We start from the raw sequence: 20,263 nt of genomic DNA, 5'->3' as shown, positions 1-20,263 counted from the left end.
GAAGCAATGCATATAAATCGCTCAGCCCAAGCTAGTATATAATAAATATTGAATAATTTATCCTTATTTTGTTCAGGACATAGCCAGCCGTCCAGTCTGTGATGAAAGCAGGCAATTGCTGTTATTGCCCTCCGCGCCACGAGAGGCGCTGCCGCCTCCGGGCCGACTAGGCCCGGGGTCAGGATGGAAGAAGTCCGTCTAGGTGCGGCCGCCACCATCTTCGCACAAGGGCCCGCCTCGCTCAGCAGATGTAGCTGCTTCGTGCAGTCTCAGAGGCAGACCCGCTCGCAGCGACACCCTGCCCCTTGCCTCCTTTATTGCTCTTTTAAGTAAACCGCCTTTCCCGAGGGCGAGTCTTCAACTCCTTAGAAACGGGCCACCGGCTTCGCTCCATGACCTCAGACGTACACTTCCGGGAGCGCGAACGTGACCCGTCGCCCCGCCCTCTCTCGCCCTCTCTTTCCGGTGGCGGAGTCTAGCGAAGACGCGCAGGTAGAAGGCTTCAGCGGGTTTAATCGAGTGGCATCCTGAGGCAGGGGGACCCATCGGGGTTCGGGGCGCTGGGCTGGGGTGTTTCCGCGGAAGCCGAGTGAGGTGCCAGGCGAGAGGGGCGCGGCCGGCCGACCCCAGACTCAGGTTCGCGCCTGGTCTCGGAAGCGGCGGTCTTGTCTCAAGGAGGAGCTTGTGAAGGGGAGGGGGTTGAGTGTGGCTGCAGTCCTGAAGGCCCTCGCTCCGCGCTGCCACCACCGTTCCATTTAAGGGGCCGCACAGCATGTTTGGGAAGGACCCGGGACCCTAGTCCTATGTGGCTTCTCTCTACTCCTCCAGCTTCTTGAGCGGTCGTAGGCCGGGCTCCTAATCTGTAGTTTGTTTCCTTGTTTGGGAAGTAGGATTAACTGTCGTCCGGATTCCGTGGGGGTTGTGGTGGGGATTCAGGGACGGAATCAGAAAAAACGGCCTTGTGTTGGGTGCTCCCTGAACCCGGTTGATGGCTAGGTCTGGCACGTCGCAAGTACTGGGCGCGCCTTACAAAGCCAGAAATTAAAGGTAGAGAAGGATGTACGTCAGTGTTGGTTGAGCACCTTTCATGCGTTTATATATTCTGCAAGGACCCGTCTCATCACCACCTCAGGGCGGCATTTGTGGGGTGGCCACTTTAGGAATTCGTATTCATGCTTCCTGATGAATCTGATCTGCTGGTCTTTCTGGGCTTCAGGCAGAACTTAAAACTTTTCCTGTGAGCACTCTTGGCCCCTTCCTTAAAATTCTTACTCCATTGGATGTAATTTGAGCGTAGGAACAGTTACTTTGTACATCTGAGGCCTACACATGTGCTTACTGTGGTCACTCCCCATACCTTGTATAAGGAAGGCACTGGGGAGATCCAGGAATGCAAGAGACATGGACTTTCTCAGGTCTGGAATGGTGGTCCTTCATGGAATAAAAGCATCTTGGAACAGGGTAGAAAGTGCTGGACTGGGAGTCGGGGCACTTGATTTTTAAGCCTGGTTTTGCCACTGTCTTTATGAACCAAGGCAAGGCCAAATTTGTCTTCATTCGAAAGGGTGCAGCCTAAGTCATCTGAGCCCTTCTGATTTCTAGTGTCTTCTGGAAGTGTTAGGGAATTGTTCGGATTGAGTGTCAGGAGGTGCTTTGGGCGGAAAGTAGTCCTCTCTTTGCCTTCCACTTACCCATACTTGCTTTTCCTCCTTTGATGGAATAATTGCACTTCCATTACATGCTATGTCAGATTAGAGTTACTTGACTTCACTGAGTCTTTGGGATGGGGCTTTTCCATTAGCCTTCCAAAAGGATATGTTTTATTGCCTTTAATGCTCGATTCTAGTAAAAGTTTAAGAATTTGGTTCTGAGCACTTGGGTGGCTCAGCTGCTTAAGCGTCCAACTTCGGCTCAGGTCATTGATCTCGTGGTCGTGAGTTTGAGCCCCACGTCTGGCTCTGTGCTGACAGCTCGGAGGGGGGAGCCTGCTTCGGATTCTGTGTGTGTCCCGTTCCCCCCTTCTCTGCTCCTCCTGTACTCATGCTTTGTCTCTGTCTTTTAAAAATAAGCATTTAGAAATGTTTAAAACATTAAAATTAAAAAAAAAAGCATTTGGTTTTAATCAGTAGTGGAAGGATAGCAGGAGATGAATTGTCAGAGGATGGGAGATAGTCCTTGAACTGGCTTTTTGGAGGGATCTGGTACAGGATATAGTAGGAGATGAAACTAGGGAACTATGTGGGTGAGGGACCCTTGAATTCTAAGCATAGGAGTTAGTGCAGAGTTCAGGCAGCAGGTGTCTTCCGTAAAGGGTCTTCAGCTGTCACTAATTCATGGGTAGGTCATTGGTCTTGGCCTTCTACTAATCTTTTTGAATGCAGTCTTTAAAGTCTTTGAGCCTGACCAGTAAATGATACTTGGGGTCCAGGAGACCAGAAGCCCTCCTGGTATTGGAAGTGTTGTGGAGTGTAGACTAGGAATCCCTTAACCTGGTTCTCATCACTGCTCTGCAACTGACTTGTTGTGTCGCTAAACAAATTTTTAAAAATTTCTCAGGATATATATTGTGGGCTTTAAGGCCCAGGAAGAATTGATTACCCGGGTTTGCAGAGCTGTCAGTTGAACTTGGAGGTCTCTAGGGATCTAAGCCAGTGTTTTTCGTGGTTTTGAGGCCGACTTGGTAAAAATTGGAGGGATACTTGTGGTCTTGCTGCTAGAACTCTGGGCTGCTTAGCCAGTGCTATGATCTGTGCTTTAAGTAAATTCAGGGGAAAGGTTATCTCAAGGTACTTTGCTTCTTTAGCCACCAGTTGAACTCTCCTAAGTGCAGAGAGAAGTGAGTTTAGGCAGAGATGAGATTGCACAGATTCCCAGGGTGGAGGGAAAGAGACACAGAGGAGCAAAACTTGGAGATTTCCTTTAATAGCCAGGAAAAGGTTGTGGAAACCTCTTGTCCATTGCTAACTTCGGGGTTTTTTTTTTACTTCCTTTCAGAAATGGCACCTCGGAAGGGGAAAGAAAAGAAAGAAGAACAGGTCATCAGCCTTGGACCTCAGGTAGCTGAAGGAGAAAATGTGTTTGGCGTGTGCCACATCTTTGCATCCTTCAATGACACTTTTGTCCATGTCACCGATCTTTCTGGCAAGTGAGTATCTGGGTGAAGAGGTACAGACCAAACTGGCAAGGGTCTGGGGGAAGAAATTCTCCTGGAATCGGGTGGCAGTTTAAGGGGTTCTCTTGAAAGAATTAAAAAGTTCAGATAAGGAAACGCGTTTAGTCACAAATACCGTGATTTCCCAGGCATTTGAGTTACAAGAAAGACGTTCCCTGCCCTTGTGTCCTTAAAGTGTGGTGATCTGTGAATCCTCAATCTGTTGGTACTTAGTAGGAGCAGTGGTGGACTGGAAGTCAGCTCTACGTACAGGTTCTGGCCACCATTAGCAAGAGTCACTCAAATTCTAAGATTTGGTTTTCTCATAATATATACGGTGAGGTTAACGTCTATGTCATGGAGCAATTGAGAGGATTAAATGTAAAAGTAAATTTATATTGTTAATACAGCGTCCCATTCATTTGGGTCTTTGAACCCCATCAAGGCAGAACCCATGGCCGTCTTGTTAGAAAAGATGCATATTCGAGTTGACCTTCATCTTCTGCCATACCCGAACTGTGGCACTCGTTAGGATGTGCTAAGTACTTAGAATCCTTGTTGCGTGAGCGGAATGACCGTGAGCTTTTGTTCTAGGGAAACCATCTGCCGTGTGACTGGTGGGATGAAGGTGAAGGCTGACCGAGATGAGTCCTCTCCCTACGCTGCCATGTTGGCTGCCCAGGATGTAGCCCAGAGGTGCAAGGAGCTGGGCATCACCGCTCTCCACATCAAACTCCGGGCCACAGGAGGAAATAGGTACATGAGTCGGGGGCCGGGAGGTGAGGTCTCTGGGCATGGATGCCAAAGCACCTGGATTTGAGGCTTGGTTTTTCTCTTGTGACTTTGCACAAGACATCTTAAGTGTGTTCATATTGAGTAGTTGGTTGCTGCACCGCCGCTTCTGCTCCCTCCTCCCCAACTTTGTTTGTTGAGCACTCACTGCATACCAGGTATTGTGTTTGGGGTACTAGAAAAGAATGATGGAAAAGAGTAGCTATCACCTCTCGTCTCCTGTATAGAGGCACCTAGGCCGGTAGGAGAGTCTGACTTTATTTTTTTTTTTTTTATTATTTATTTTTTTTTTCCACGTTTATTTATTTTGGGGACAGAGAGAGACAGCGTGAACGGGGGAGGGGCAGAGAGAGAGGGAGACACAGAATCAGAAACAGGCTCCAGGCTCTGAGCCATCAGCCCAGAGCCCGACGCGGGGCTCGAACTCACAGACCACGAGATCGTGACCTGGCTGAAGTCGGACGCTTAACCGACTGCGCCACCCAGGCGCCCCAGGAGAGTCTGACTTTAAACAACCTAAGCAGGGGCGCCTGTGCTTCCCATTTGTGGCAAGTGCTAGGAAGTAAAGGTATGGTGTCAGGAATGGGAGTTAGTGACAAGGTGTAATTTCAACTAAGACCTAAATGTGCCAGGAAGTGGACCAGTGAAAGAAGGACAGGGAGAAAGTATTCAGCAAGATACAGCTGCAGTGGAAAAGTCTCGAGTGGGAATGGAGTTGGCACATCTGTGGGAAGAGTGTTGTGAATTGTGATCAGAGAGCTAGGCAGGAGCAAGTTCCTGCTGGGTCTTAAAGAAGCAGTAAAGAGCTGGACTTCAGCCAAAGGTGGGGGGAGTAAAAGAACTTTTTAATAGTAATGACCTGATGAGATTGGGCATTTTTAAAGTTTATTTATTTTGAGAGACAGCAAGAGTACTAGCCAGGGAGGGACAGAGAACATCCCAGGCAGGCTCTGTGCTGTTAGCACCCCATGAACCATGAGATCATGACCTAAGCCAAAATCAGGAGTTGGGCACTTAACCAACTGAGCCACCCAGGTGCCCTGAGATTGGACTTTTTTTTTTTTTTTTTTCCCTCTCTGAGAGAGACAGAGCGTGGTGAGGGAGGGGCAGAGAGAGGGGGAGACACAATCTGAAGCAGGCTCCGGGCTCTGAGCTGTCAGCACAGAGCCCGAAGCAGGGTGCGAATTCACAGACCATGGGATCATGACCTGAGCTGAAGTTGTACACTTAAAACGACAAAGCCACCCAGGCACCCCAAGATTGGACATTTTTAAAGATGACTGCTGTGTTGGCACATCTGACTGGCTCCACCAGTAGAGCATGCAACTCTTAATCTCAGGGTCATGAGTTCAAGCCCCACATTGGGCATAGTGCTTGTGTCAAAACAAAAAAACAATGGCTGCTGTGTGGACAGCAGACCAGATGAAGTGGTCCACTGAAAAGATGTTAGGGTCTTCGTTTGGGGCGGGTGGAGCAGTTGGAAATGAACAGGTCACCAAAAAAGAATTATAGCCTGTGGCAAAAAGGGACAGTGCTTTAAATGGGCTGCAGGCAGGGCAGAGCACAAACTATGACCCAGGGGTCAGAAAGTATGCAACAAAAATCATAAGTGGCCCACTAAACCTTCAGTATTTATTGTTTGGGGGTGCCTGGATGGTTCAGTCGATAAGTGTCCATCTCTGATTTCAGCTCAAGTCTTTTAAAAACATTTTTTTTTTAACGTTTTATTTATTTTTGAGACAGAGACAGAGCATGAACAGGGGAGGGTCAGAGAGAGGGAGACATAGAATCTGAAACAGGCTTCAGGCTCTGAGCCCGACGCGGGGCTTGAACTCACGGAGCGCGAGATCATGACCTGAGCCAAAGTCGGCCGCTTAACCGACTGAGCCACCCAGGCGCCCCGATTTCAGCTCAAGTCTTGATCTCAGGTTCATTGAGTTCCACATTGGGCTCTCCACAGTTTGGCCCTTTAAGGAAAGTTGCCGATTCCTTAGCTAGAGGGTTGTGGAATCTCAGAAAGAACCCCTACTGAGTTCGACAAAGCTTTTCTTTTTTTTTTTTTTTTTTTTTTTTTTAATTTTTTTTTTTTTTCCAACGTTTATTTATTTTTGGGACAGAGAGAGACAGAGCATGAACAGGGAAGGGGCAGAGAGAGAGGGAGACACAGAATCGGAAACAGGCTCCAGGCTCTGAGCCATCAGCCCAGAGCCCGACGTGGGGCTCGAACTCACGGACCGCGAGATCGTGACCTGGCTGAAGTCGGACGCTTAATCGACTGCGCCACCCAGGCGCCCCAAAGCTTTTCTTAACATAGATTCTCATTTCCTAGAACCAAGACCCCTGGACCTGGGGCCCAGTCAGCCCTCAGAGCCCTTGCCCGCTCAGGAATGAAGATTGGGCGGATTGGTAAGTGTCCCTCTAGCTAGCGTTTGGATTTACTTTGAAGTATTAACCCCAGAAAGCTTGTGATGTACCCAGTGGATGCAGTGCTTGGTCTGGGGACTGTTGGCAATTAGGGTTGTTAATGGGGGCTGCAAGAGGCACCATGTGACAGAATTTCTCCCTGAACACCCCTATCACCTGTTGTAAATGTCGACCTTCTCTTTTACATTGGACAGTGCAGTTTGATTTCTTCACCCCAGTGCCGCACACTGCCTGGTGTATAGGGTTTGGGACAGTGGCTGGTGGAACTGATAGGAGATGAATTGTCTATCCTTTTATAGTGTCTCTTAAGGGAGTTGGCATTTTGTGTAGTCTGTCTCCTGAATTGTAGGACCATCTGTATCCTTGGTCCTTGCCTACTAAGTATTAAGAGTACACTAGTCATTGTGACCATGAAAACTGAATACAGGGAGTGGCAACTCCTGCAGTGGAGAATCACAGCAAATCCCCTATATCTGTGTAGTGCCTGCCCTCCTCACGCCTGTGATCTCCTGATCTTTCTAGCTCCTGAGAAGGTGTTAGCCTTTTCCTGTTTCTGTGCACATGGTTGCATCATGTACTGATCCCTCGATCTGGTGGTCCAACCTTTTCCTCTTAAGGTTTTATTTTTTTCAGCATATTTTCAACCTTTTACTGACTGGAAAGAAGATAGTGTTAGGTTGCCCTGTTTAGTAGGAGAATCTTTTCACTAGAGAGTCAGTGGGCTGGATGTCAGAAACGTGATTTCTCGCCTGCTTCTGACCTCGTATGTAAGTTGTATGCCTTTTCTGAGCCTCAGTGTTCCCTTCAGAAAAATGAGTTCAGACTACATTGGAAAATTTGAGGAAGCAGCAGATGGGGCAGTCCACATCCGTGTGTTATGTATGAAGGGTTTATGTGGGGAGCAGCAGGATCCACTCACTGTTGGTGTGTTAGGCCACTGGTCTAGGGAGGCCCGGACTCCTTCCCATCCGTCTCTAGGCAATGATATTTTCTCTTCCTCCCCACAGAGGATGTCACCCCCATCCCGTCCGATAGCACCCGCAGGAAGGGGGGTCGCCGTGGTCGCCGTCTGTGAACAGGATTCCTCAAATTAATGTTTTCTGTTAATAAATTGCCTTTGTGTAAGCTATTTCGACTCCAGTCTTCTCTCCTTCGTGTAGAGGCCACCCTTCAGGGATACTTGGTTCTCTCCTCCTGGCTCCATTTGACCAGGGCATAAGACTTCTGGGGATCACAGGTGCAGGATAAAGCAGGAGGCCTTTAACAGATATATTACTGCAGGGGATACGGATGACTTGCCAAACAGGAACACAGAAGATACTGGTTGGGCCCCTGACACTTGACAGGATGAGCCTGTGTTCTGTGAAGTGACTTCCTGGGAGGAGGAGCCTAAGGAGAGGCGAGGTACCTGTGTGCAGTTGGGTGTTTTCCACTCTGCTGGTTGTGGCATTGTTGCCTCCATCATCTAAAGCAGACCAAGACCTTAGAGACCTTGTTTTGAAAAGCAGATGTTGGTTCCAAAAATGGACCAATTCTTAAAGAGCCAGGGCAGAGTGAAAACTGTTGAGCCAAGTGTAGTCTGAGCAGAAGAGGAGCCTTCCAGACTTGAGCCATATATAAACATACGTGGGTGTCTACTCGCCCCCCACACCTTCTGTGCAAAATTGGTAGTGCACTCTGCTGCGTCTTGCTTTTTCTCACTTGGCAGATCTTGGAGATTGTTCCACATCAGTACATAAAGTACATAGAGATTCGGTCACCCCACAAATACACACCAAGCCCTATTTTCATCAGTGATTAAAAAAGTTTTTGCTCTCCGGAAGCTTGCATCCACCTCCGAGGACCCAGTGGTACCAGATGGTACAGAGTGTTCTGCAAGAGATTAGCATAGGGCCCTGTGATGGTAACTGCTCCACTGTTGGGTGGCTAATTAAGCTAGAGAGAAGAAAATGTTACTAAGAACATTATAAGGAAGAGAGAAGACAGTTTTATGCGTATTTATTGAAAAAAATCCACGTGAATTGTCCACGCAGTTCAAACCTATGCTGTTCAATGGTCAACAATACTCTAGATGCAAGATGATGAGAGAACTCTGATACTCTTAAGAAACCTGTAACCCAATTAGAGGACATTCTGCAGAATGCCAGTGCTTGAGTCAAAAGTGATGAAAAACAAGGATAGAAGACCAAAGGAGATTAGACCTAACTAATGCACCATTGGATCCTGAACCGGAAAGGACGTTAGCGTGAAAACTGGTAAAATACGAGTAAGGCCTGAAGTTCAATTAATTTCTTAATTTTGACAAATATTTTGTGGTGATGTAAGATGTTAACATTAGGGGAAAAATTGGATGAGTGGTATGTAGAAAAGTCATACGATCCTTGCAACTTTCTGGTAAATCTAAAATTATTCCAAAGTTAAAAGTGTTAGGGGGGAAAAAAACGGTACTTCCTTACCGGCAGCCTGATTGCTAAGGCAGGATGTGTACAGACCCTCAAGAAGTGAACATGCCTGGACGAAAATACCTAGTTCCCAGCTTCAGACTAACTTTAGGCAAATTACTTAACCGCTTGACCATTTAGTGAAACTTCCTGTGATAATGGCTGCCTCTTAGGGTATCATAAGAATTAAGTAAGATTCAAGTGTTTAGCACAGTGCCTGGCTCTGAAGAAGCTACCACTATTCTTAAGCTTGTTCAGTTCTTATGCCAAGGAGCCTGAATGACAGCTGGCTGGAATCCTGGTGGAAAAATGCTGGCGGTTGCTAGAGCATTCTTTTTATTTCCTGTGATGGGACTTTGCAACTTGTACTGTTGTTTCCTGGTAACCAGAGATGCAGTCAGCCAGGTCTTTGAAAGCTGTTCCTCAGGGTTTTGTTTGCAAGGAGAGCCAGTTTGCACAGCTTAGGTTGAAACAGCAGTCTGTCGGCCACAGACATGCAAGGCAGGACTGGAGGAGCTGTTGCCCGCCTGAGACCACGAACCACGGGAGCACAGCCTTGGCAGGTGAGCCTGATGTCATGGGCTGCAGCTGCAGCCCCAGCCAGGCCCCGAGAAATGGTCCCTCCTGCCCTCCTGGCTTCTTTCTCTGACCTAAGCTTTTGTAAGTCTACTAAAGAAGCCTCCATGCCTAGCCCTAGACCACATGCTTTGTTACCTGGTCCTGCCCATACTTGACGCTCTCACTCTGCCCAAGCCAAACCTAGTCCTTTTGCTTTTCCAATTCTCTGTGCCTTCGGTCTTCTGCTCACATCCCCTCCCAGCTTGGCTTCTTCAGCATCTACTCTCCCCCATGTCACCTCACTGTCTTCTCATCTGTTAGAAGCTGTTCTTCATCCCTCTCTCAGAGTTACTTTCCTGGTTGCCCCTCAAGGCGCTTCCCTATTGAATTCCCACTGCACCCCCCACTTCCCATGTGCCACCACCGTCCCCCTGCATTCTAGCCTATTTTCCCCACTAATGTGTGAGCTCTGAGAAGGTAAAGTGGGTCTTGTCCAGTGCCTCCCGCCCAGCCCTCAGCCCCAGCTTTTGGATAAGTATGGGCTCCATAATGGCTTGTCGAATGAATCACTGAATAGGTGAATGGGCTTTCCCCTACTGTAGACTACATAGATTCTGCAAACTAGATAGTTTAAAAAAGCATTTCTATTTCTAGATCCTTGATAAATTAAACATGCATCCCTGGACTTCAAAGAAATAAAGGAGGAGCACCTGGGTGGCTCAGTGGGTTAAGTGGCCAACTCTCCATGTCACCTCGACTTGGATCTCAGGGTCATGAGCTCAAGCCCTGCGTTGGGCTCCACACTGGGTGTGGAACCTACTTAAAATAATTTTTAAAAATTTTAAAAAAGAAATCCCCAGGGGCATTCAAGAAACGAAAGAAAAGTTCATCAAGTTGAAATGGATTGGGGAATAGCTGTCAGCAAAGAAAGTTGGGGTAGCTCTTAAGGCAAATACCAAGTCAGTGCCAGGAAGTTAAGTTTAGGCTCTGCCCCTCTCCCTATCCTCGGCCCCACGGTGAGGGAGCTGAGCTTGACCTTCACAATAAGCCAGAAATCCTCAGATTTCTGGGCTAATAAGTCCTAAGTAGGACTGTGTCAGGGCTCTTGATAAAAAGCAAAAGCTCCTCTGGACAGAAGCACAATTGAAGCCCAGTGGTTTCTTGCAGATTAGGTTCAACCAAATATGACTCCTGCTCCCTCCACTCCCAAAAAAGATACCAACACATGAAAATAAGCACCCCAAACAGAAACAAAAGATTTATATACCCCCAAAGAGTTCATATTAAAATTATCAAAATGTAAAACTACCTAACAGGGCACTTGGGTGGTTGGTTCAGTTGGTTGTGCATTCCGACTCTTGATATCGGCTCAGGTCATAATCCTGGGGTGGTGGGATTGATCCTCCCATCAGGCTCTGCACTGATTGTGGAGTCTGTTTAAGATTATCTCCCTCTGCCCCTCTCCCCAGCTCACACTCTTCTCTCTGAAATAAAAAAATAACTACAGGGGCACTTGGGTGGCTCAGATGGTTGAGCATCCGACTTTGGCTCAGGTCATGATCTCAAGCCTTGTGACTTCGAGCCCTGTGTTGGGCTCTGTGTCGACAGCCTGGAGCCTGTTTCTGATTCTGTGTCTCCCTCTCTTTCTGCCCCTAACCCACTCGCATTCTGTCTCTGTCTCTCTCAAAAATAAACAAACATTAAAATATATTTAAAAAAATAAAATACATATGAAATGCTTAAATAATGGAATAAAAAAGTAGGCATGATATAATCAGATGTCTTCGAAAAGGAACCAAAGAAAAATACATACAGTTATTGAAATTAAATACTCAGTGGATGGGTTCAATGGCAGATTAGAGCCAACAGAAGGAAGAATTTCTGAACTACAAAATAAACCTGAAGAAATACAAAAGTCCAATGAGACTGGAACTCCAATTCCTGCTTGGCTTCCTTCACATTCTGCTTGAGGTAGAGCACTAGACTTCCACTTCATCTTCACGGACCTGGGTGATGATGTGGCTCCCTGTCATCCATGAGGTTACTGTCAAGGTCATTTTTAATCTCTTAATGCCGGATCAGGAAAACCCTTCCCAAGGGGGGAAGCCATTGACCTTAGGTGGTTCAAAGAGAAGATGTATAGGGGACTTAAAATAGGTAAATTCTCCCTTGGGGAAGAGGGAGCAAACAGTCTTGTTCCGTGTAGTCCCACGGTGGTAGGAATTACAGAGAGGTAGACTTGAGTTATCAAAGAGTTTTCTAAAAGAGCTGCTCAAAGAGGGGATAAAATTTTCATGAGATAGGGATCCCCCATCATTGGAGGCATACAAGTATAAACCAGACTCCCAAAGACTGGTTACATCAGAATCTCTTAGTATGGCAGAAACCATTGTTCACCAAAATGCTTTTTCTTCATTTTCTATTGTAAATAGGACTCTCAGTTTTTAGCTGGATATATGGTTTATCAGAATAAAGACTCCTCGGGTGGTTAGGTGTGGTCCATCTGACTAAGTTGTGGCCAATAGGATATAAGTAGAATGTATGCAGTTTGCAGGAAGTCTTTTTTTTTTTTTTTTTTTAATAATTAACTATCCCCAGGACTTATTATAAATATAGGATGTGTTTTGAAGGGGAAATGGCATATCCTTCTAACCTTTCCTCTAGATAATTGCTTTCAGATGTCTGCTGGAACTTGTCACCTTATCAGGTAGGCTCTCCCTGACCCTCACAGATCAATTAGTGTTCCCCACCTAACCCCCGCCCCCGGCCATTATTCTCAAGATATTTAGCCATTTATTTGCCATATTCATATCACTTAACCCCACCTGATATATGATCTACGTGTCCAAGTCTAGTGGTTCTCAACCTTGAGCATGTGTCAGATTCAGAATCAGTAGATCTGGGATGGAGGCCTGAAGATTTGCATTTCTAACAAGTTTTCAGGTGCTGCTGCTCTCAGTGGTCTAAAGGGCACACTGAGAACCATGGGCTTGTCTTTTTAGGTTCACTGCTATATCCCAGTACCAGGAACAGTGCATAAGTGGTGGTGCTTTGTAGATATTTGTTGACTCAAATTTAATAACTTTGAGGTAAGCGCTATTATTACCCACATTTTACGTATGGGGAAACCAAGGATCAGAGATAAGTGGCTTTTGCAGGGCCTCATAGCTAGGAGGAGTAGAGTTGGGATTTAATCCTTCACTTGTCTGTAATCACAGATAGTGCCCTTAATCACTACACTTTCATACCCCTGGCAAGCTGGGGCTCTGTGCAGTCAGACTGGAAGGAGGTTGGAGGAGGGTCCTTCCTGTTCTAGCTTCTGCAGAGGACAGGGAAGTAGATGGCAGCTGAGAGTCCTGCTCCTGAGGGAGCCTAGCTGCCGCCCTGGCTTGTGACGCTCATCTATGGGTGACCACCAGGTGGCAGCATTATTCTGACCTGAAGCCGCTTGCTGGGATGGGGAAGGTATCTGGGTTCTGATTTGAGTTCTGCTATCATTAATTCTCTGGCCGTAGGCATATCCCATGGGCCTCTGGGTAGGCCTCAGTTCCCCCATCTTTAGAGAAGATTGGCCTACTTAATCTCCAAAGAGCCTTTGCAGCTCAAATACCATCTATAAGAGACAGATACAGCCACTAAAATTCGAATACCTCAAAACCACTTACACTGTTCCCCCCTGCCACACTGGAAAACAAAAAAAAATACAACCACCCCCACCGTCGCCCACCTGAAACGACAGAAGCCCCACCATCGTAGTACTGTCCAAAAATATAATGTAAGCGACAAAACTGAGCCACATGTAATTCTAAATTTTCTAGAAGACCTATTAATAGAAAAAATAACATGAATTATAATATATTTTATTAATACAATATAGCCAAAATGTTTTCATTTCAACATATAAGCAATATAAAAAGTTATTGGGGCGCCTGGGTGGCTCAGTTGGTTGGACGTCCGACTTCGGCTCAGGTCATGATCTCGCGGTCCGTGAGTTCGAGCCCCGCGTCGGGCTCTGTGCTGACAGCTCAGAGCCTGAAGCCTGTTTCGGATTCTGTGTCTCCCTCTCTCTGACCCTGCCCCGTTCATGCTCTGTCTCTCTCTGTCTCAAAAATAAATAAACGTTAAAAAAATTAAAAAAAAAAAAAAAAAGTTATCAAAGGATTTTACATTCTTTCCTTATACTAAGTCTTTGAAATCCAGTGTGTATTCTGTGCTTAACAGCACATCTCAGTTCAGACTAGCCACGTTTAAGGCTTCAACTGCCACATATAGAGAGCTAGTGACTGCTCTATTAGATGGCATAGCCCTAGAACATTCATGGCAAATGTTTATTGAGGTAAGAACTGTGCTGAGCATTTTATATACATTATCTTAATCCTCATAGCACCTGATAAAGTAAACAAGGGTAGTATCATCTCATTTTTGCAGATGAAGAAACTGAGGCTCAGGAACACTGAGTGTCTTGGCCAAGATGACATGTTGCAAGTAAGCAGAAGAATCTGGATTTGAACTTGGCTCTGTCTCCAGAATCTGGGCTCTCCGTCATGACATAATCTTGCCCCGATGGTAGATATGCAGTCACGTGGGCCCGCTCGCAGGGTTCCAAATCCAGGGAGCGCAAAAGCCTGGGAGCCGACAAGTGGGCTTGTGAGGGTAGGAGGTGAGGCCTTAAGCTGTCATTCTCCAAGCCTAGTTATGTGCTTGGTACTGTTGTGCTTGCCTGGCAAACAACCAGTGACTCTTTCAAGGAGAAATCATGATCTTAGGAAAATCACGTTTGCGTGATAAATGACTGAGCTTACGAAAAAAAAAAAAAAACCACCCAAAAAACCAAACCTGGCGTCAGGAGAAAATAAAAATTGAGGACTGCAGAACAACAGGATTAAACTGCAGGTGAATGAAGAAGAGGGTAGAATTCCAAGGGCCTGACGAGTGGAGGTTGCAGTAAAGTGAGTTGTAGCTTGCCCTCAGGAAACATGATGATGATGCTCATAAGTGAAATTTATGATGTACTTCCCAGGCCATTTAAATGTAGCATCTGATTAATCCTCGTAATCACACTAGGAAGTAGGCACTTCTATCATTACCATTTTGCAGATGAGGAAACAGGCACAGGATACTAGTTGAGATTCAGCCAAAGCATCTGGGGTCGGAGTCTGTTTTTGGATTGCTCTGCTATCCTCCTGCCTAGAACAGGCTGCTCGTGGATGTAGTAATATGCTCTCTGTCTCTGAAGGCATGCAAACAGATTCTCAGGGATGTGAGGAAATGTTCAGAAAGGGTCATTCCTGGGCAGGACAGAAGCCTGGTGAACTGGTACTTGGCTTGTCTGGAGAGTAATTGTAGAAATTGCCCCCCTGAAACACAGATGGGGAGAGAATCCCATCTGCCTTTCAAACCCATCCCATGGGAACAGGAGTACAGGAGGCGTCGCCTTCACCAAGACTGGCCAAAAGGCGTGAGAGGTCTGTGGAGGCAGCATGGGACGGTAGTTAGAATGGGCTCTGCAGACAGCCTAGATGTGTGTTCAAGTCCCAGCTTCGCCACTTACAAGCCGTGCGCTTAGCTGTACTTGTACATCTCCTAAATCCCCCTGAGGCTCGCAGGGCTGTTGTGATAATACAATGAGCAACCATGTGGGAATAGGTTGCACTCAAAGAGGTGAGACCCTAGGAGGGAATGAAAGCCAGGAACAAAGGCCTTGGTATACTTCCGGAAGTTTCACTCAAATCCAGTGGATGGTGCTGGTGGTGGCAGCACTGGGGGAATGAGCTGCCCTGCTGAGGCAGGAGGTCCGGGTGGTGAGGAGGAGAAGAAGAAAGGCCGTGGAGGGGAGGTGCTTTGAGTGCCGTGGAGGGGAGGCGCTGCGGAGGAGGCTGGATGGCAGAGCGGCCTTTCTTGGAGGGGCAGCTTGTGCAGAAGCACCTCAGGACGCCCCGCGCAGGAGCTGGGCAGGCCCCTCCTCCTCAGCACCATTAAGCCCCTGCCCCCTTCCCTCATCTTTCCCATCCACAAAACATGCTCGAGAGCCGTGACCTGAGTCCTCTTCCAGCTGCTGGCCCCCAACTCCCTGCCCCCGCCCTTTCATGCTGGTATCACTTCCTCCCCTCCCATTCACCTCCTGACCCAATTTGCCGACCTGCTCTTGTCTCCATCTCCCGTGGCCCCCACGTGGTCGAGCCCATGGGGCTTCTTCTCCGCCTGGTTCTCTGAGCAGCATCGGGCGCAGTAAACCCTCCCCCCCCCCACTCCCTTATTGGGGTCTATGAGTGAACCCTCTCCTGGTTTTCCTTCTCCTCCCTGACGACTTCTCCACACTGGTCAGGGCTGCTCCTCCATCCAGTCTCTAAATGTTGAGGGTCCCCAGGGCTCAGCCCTAGTCCCATGGCTTTAAATACCATCTGCGAGTTAACCATTTACAAATGTCCGTGTTCACTTTTTTTAAGTGTCAGTCTGGTACCTTCAACCATCTACCTGATGTCTACATGTGGATGTCACACAGAATATAGCCAGAGCCGAACTCTGGAGTCTGCCTATCCCAGAATGTGCTCTCCCATCTTCCCCATCTTGATGAATGGCACCATCCATTGTACACCCCAAACCCAGGCACTGCCTTTGATCTCATGCCCACACCTGACATCTCTCCCTTCAAAACAGCTATGGAATCCATCCACTTCTCCCTGTCTCCACCACCACCGGAAAACACCATCTCTCGCCTAAGCTACTTCATCCTAACTGGTCTCCAGGCTCCCACTCCTGCCCCCCTTAAATCTATATGCCACAAATGATTTTAAAACATCAACCAAGCACAGTCCCTCACTGCCTGACACCCTCTGCTAGCTTCCCATTGTTTTGGAATACTACCCACTAAGACCCAAGTCTGTATGATCTGGCCCCTGCCCGTCTCGGCAACAGTATTTGAAACCGCACCCCCCCTTGCATCACTATGCTCAGACGTATGGCGTTTCTTTCTGTTCCTCAGATGTGCCAAGGACTTCCTGTTTCTGTGAATGACGTCATCTCTGTCACCCAAGTAGGAATGCTCAGCAGCATCTTGGTCCCACCCCTTTCTTCATAGCCAGTCTCCCCCAAGTCCTGTGGACTTTCCTCCTGACGTTTTTACTCTTCGTTCCCTTTCCTCATGCTCCCCGCCACAGGCTCCACCAGGCCTTGCCTCTCCAGCTTGGCTTTTTACCATAGCCTCCTGACTGGTCTCTGCCTCCAGCCTCATGCTGATTCCAGCCATGGACTGACCCCCGACCCCTAAGCTTACCCCCAGCCACTGGTGGCCTGGTCTCTGACTGATATCTGACTCCTGCTCCATCAAAGACTGGGGCTCAGCCCTCACCAGGTGTCTTCGATTGCCCCTATATCCTAATGCCGGGTGGAGAACTTGTGCTTAATACATATTTGCTGGATGAACGAATCATGGGGGAGAACCACTCAGTCGGTCCTGTTCAGATGCACTCACTGAGACCACAAGTCCAAAAGCTATTTACCTACCTGCCAGATGGCACCTGGGAGAAGAGTCCGGGAGTTCCAGATGCTAAATTGATTGTAGAGCATCTGACCTTGGGCAAGTCAAATCCTTTCCTTACTCGATTGTCTCTTGGATAAGATGGGAAGAAGCAGAACAGCTAGTCTCTTTTCCCCAGAGCATTGTACTGTATTCAGGGCTTTTTGTTACAAAGTGTTTTCCATCCAGGCTCTCCTTAGACCTTCACAGCAGTCCAATGAGATTCTCAAAGCAGCAGCCCAAGCCACCCTTTTAAAACACAATCAGAGGGGCACCTGGGTGGCTGGGTTGATTAAACATCCGGCTTTGGCTCAGGCCATGATCTCATGGTTCATGGGTTCACACCCCATGTTTGGCTCTATGCTGACAGCTCAGAGCCTGGGATCTACTTCGGATTCTGTGTCTCTGTTTGCCTTCTCCCTCCTTCCCTCCTTTCCTCCCTCCCTCCCTCTTTCTCTTTCTCTCTCTCAAAAATAAACATTAAAACAAAGCATTCTTAAAAAAAAAAAAAGCCAAACACAATCATAACAGCATTCCTCTGTTCAAAGGCTTCCCATGGCTCCTGATTTCACTCAGAGTAAAAGTCAAAGTCATGAAGATGGCCACACCAGACCATGAAGAGGGCCTGGCACCAGACATCACTGACCTCGTGCACTTGCTCTCCATCTCAGAGGCTCCACTCCAGCCACACTAGCCTCCTTGCCATTCTTCAACCATGCCAAGCACATCCCCACCATGGGACCTTTTCTCTGGCTTTCTTTTGCCGAGGACACTCTTCCCCCAGACGTGGGCGTAGTAGACAACCTCACCTTCAAGCCTATGTTCAAATCTGGCCTTGCCAGTGAGGTGCATTCCAACACCCTATAAAGTACTGCACCCTACCCCTATCCACCTGCCCCAGCAATACCTTCCCTTTTGCCCAGCTTGCTCATCTAACAAACAGTATAGTTTACTTGCTTATCTCCCACTAGAATGTAAATTCCATAAGGGCAGAGATGGTTGTCTGCTTTGTTCATTGATGTAGCCCAAGTACCCAGGACGGTGCCTGGCACCAAGAAGATGTGCAATAAATAAGTGTTGAATGAGTGAATGGATAAGTAACTTGCCTGGGGCAGGTATAGCAGATGTGGGACTGGAGCCCAGACCTGTTCCTTCCCCACAAAGGGCCCCTTTCCTGGCTCTGTGTTCACAGCCCAAGTGTACCAGAGTCCTTGGAGACCTCCCACCAAAAGAATGGCCAGGCCATGCGGGGTGGTGGGCAGGGCTGGATACGCACTGCCGGCCTGCTACCTGGGGCGGCTCCGCCCTCTCAGAGACTTGGGGACTGAGGAGGAGAACAGGATGGGCCTGAGGTCCTGAGAGAGTCCACCTCCTGGCTCACCCAAATGAACTGGCAGGAACTCACATCTCTGGAGCCTAGAGTGTCCGCACCAAGGGAGAGCAGGCATTTCAACTGACTAGCTTGAAGGGTACACCTCGAGACTCCCAGGAAGTTCCCTGGTGGGAGGATACACATGCTCAGACAAACATACCTGCTGCTCCCTTTCCTTGAGTGGCTCCAAATCTCTGTACACAGGCAGGGTCCCTAATTCAGACGTGGCAAGTTTGCAGGGAAATCATATCACCGAACTACCTAAATTCTGCACACTTAGTCTCTATGGCAGGCATGTGTGTGTTGACTCCTTCAATTCTCCCAGCAACCCAATAAGATAGGTTCTATTAGCATGCCCATTTGAGGAAACTGAGGCAAAAGGGAGTTAAGTAATTGGCCTAAAATCACCCATCTAGTAAGTGGTAGAGCTGGAATTTTTTCCTATAAAAAAACCCCAAAAAACCTTTTGAATAGTTATTGAGAAAGTCCAATAAAGATTACGATGCACATGTGCCTGTGCTGAAAAAGAGCCCGCTGCCCCGACAAGTGTCAAGGTAACAGTGATGGCAACATAGTGTCTTCTTAGTACCCAACACGGTTCCTGTGTAGGCTTTGAAAACCATTCCGCCAACCATATATTATGCAAGATTTTAAACATACAGAAAAGTTTATCATTCCTATACCCACCATCTATGATCAACCGTTGTTAGTTAATTTTACCTGTTATCTATCTGTATCTTTTTTTCTGAACCGTTTGAAAATAAGTTGCAAACATCAAGTCATGTCACCTCCAAGTATTTCATTCAGTCTTCAGCTCCTGAAAACATAATCACTTAACAGCCAAAAATTCCACTTTCACACTTATTGCTAAGACAAGCAGTAACAATTTCGAAATATCCTCTAATATTCAATCCAGATTCACATTTCCTTGGCCTCTCAAAAATATCTTTTGTAGCTTTTTTTTTCCAAACCAGAATCTTGCCAAGATTTATAAATTGCACCTGGTTATTAAATTTTGTAAATCTTTTATTTTTTTAAAGATTTTGATTTTTAATGTTTATTTATTTTTAAGAGACAGAATGAGAGTGGGGGAGGGGCAGAGAGAGAGGGAGACACAGAGTCTGAAACAGGCTCCAGGCTCTGAGCTGTCAGCACAGAGCCTGACGTGGGGCTCAAACTCACAGACTGTGAGATCGTGACCTGAGCTGAAGTCAGATGCTTAACCAACTGAGCCACCCAGGCGCCCCTAAAGATTTTATTTTTAAGTAATCTCTATACCCAACGTGGGGTTCGAACTCACAACCCTGAGGTCAAGAGTTACATGCTCCCTTGATTGAGCCAGCTAGGTGTCCCTACATTTCTTTCTCTTTTTTATTTCTTAAATCTTTTAAAATATAGAACCCTGTCCACACACACACTTTCTCATGGCATTGACTCTTTGATGGTAACAGTCATTGTCTTGTGGACTGTCCTTGGATTTGTCTTTTTCCTTCTGGTGTCATTTCACTTGTTCTTCTATTCTTCTAATTACTGTAAACTGAAACTTAGGTCTAAAGGGAGATTCAGGTTGGAATGCCTGAGTGGCTCAGTTGGTTAGGCATCCAGCTATTGGTTTCGGCTCAGGTCTTGATCTCACGGTTTGTGGGTTTGAGCCCTGCGTCAGACTTCATGCTGATAGCATGGGGCCTGCCTGGGATTCTCTCCCCCCCACCTCTCAGCACCTCCCCAGTTCTCTCTCTTTTAGATAAATAAACTTATTTAAAAAAAAGGTAGATTCAGGTTAATGATGTTTTAGCAAAGATATTTCCCAGTTGATACTCAGTGTTATATCCCATTAGGAAACCTGTTGTCAGGCTGTCCCACGATTGGTGATGCTAAGTTTGATCACTTGGTGCTGATAGCAGGATTACACCCTCGTAAAGTGCCTTTTCCTCTCTGCAACCAGTGAGGACCTTTGGGATGCTGCTTCAGTGCATGATATCCTTTCCTTCTCCAACCTTTCATCTCAT

At 47.2% G+C, this 20,263-nt stretch overlaps 1 protein-coding gene across 1 annotated transcript; it reads left to right on the top strand.

Annotated features, from left to right (window-relative positions):
- Positions 1–337: 337 nt before the first annotated feature.
- On the top strand, positions 338–7,496 carry RPS14 (ribosomal protein S14). The gene is made up of 5 exons (XM_025923551.2): positions 338–492; positions 2,995–3,145; positions 3,746–3,907; positions 6,273–6,349; positions 7,375–7,496. The coding sequence occupies exons 2-5, from the start codon at positions 2,997–2,999 to the stop codon at positions 7,440–7,442; spliced, it is 456 nt and encodes a 151-aa protein (XP_025779336.1). The 5' UTR covers positions 338–492; positions 2,995–2,996; the 3' UTR covers positions 7,443–7,496.
- Positions 7,497–20,263: the final 12,767 nt, after the last annotated feature.

Source organism: Puma concolor, chromosome A1 (assembly GCF_028749965.1).
Source record: "Puma concolor isolate L17-30 chromosome A1, mPumCon1.1.hap2, whole genome shotgun sequence".
Classification (NCBI taxonomy): Eukaryota; Metazoa; Chordata; class Mammalia; order Carnivora; family Felidae; genus Puma; species Puma concolor.
This window is presented reverse-complemented; position numbering and strand designations above follow the sequence as displayed.

Bases quoted from the DNA above. Each gene is read 5' to 3' on its own strand.
- RPS14 (XM_025923551.2), top strand. From the start codon at position 2,997: ATGGCACCTCGGAAGGGGAAAGAAAAGAAAGAAGAACAGGTCATCAGC. The intron at 3,908-6,272 runs GTACATGAGTCG...CTCATTTCCTAG, and splicing joins CGGGCCACAGGAGGAAATAG to AACCAAGACCCCTGGACCTG. The intron at 6,350-7,374 runs GTAAGTGTCCCT...TCCTCCCCACAG, and splicing joins AATGAAGATTGGGCGGATTG to AGGATGTCACCCCCATCCCG.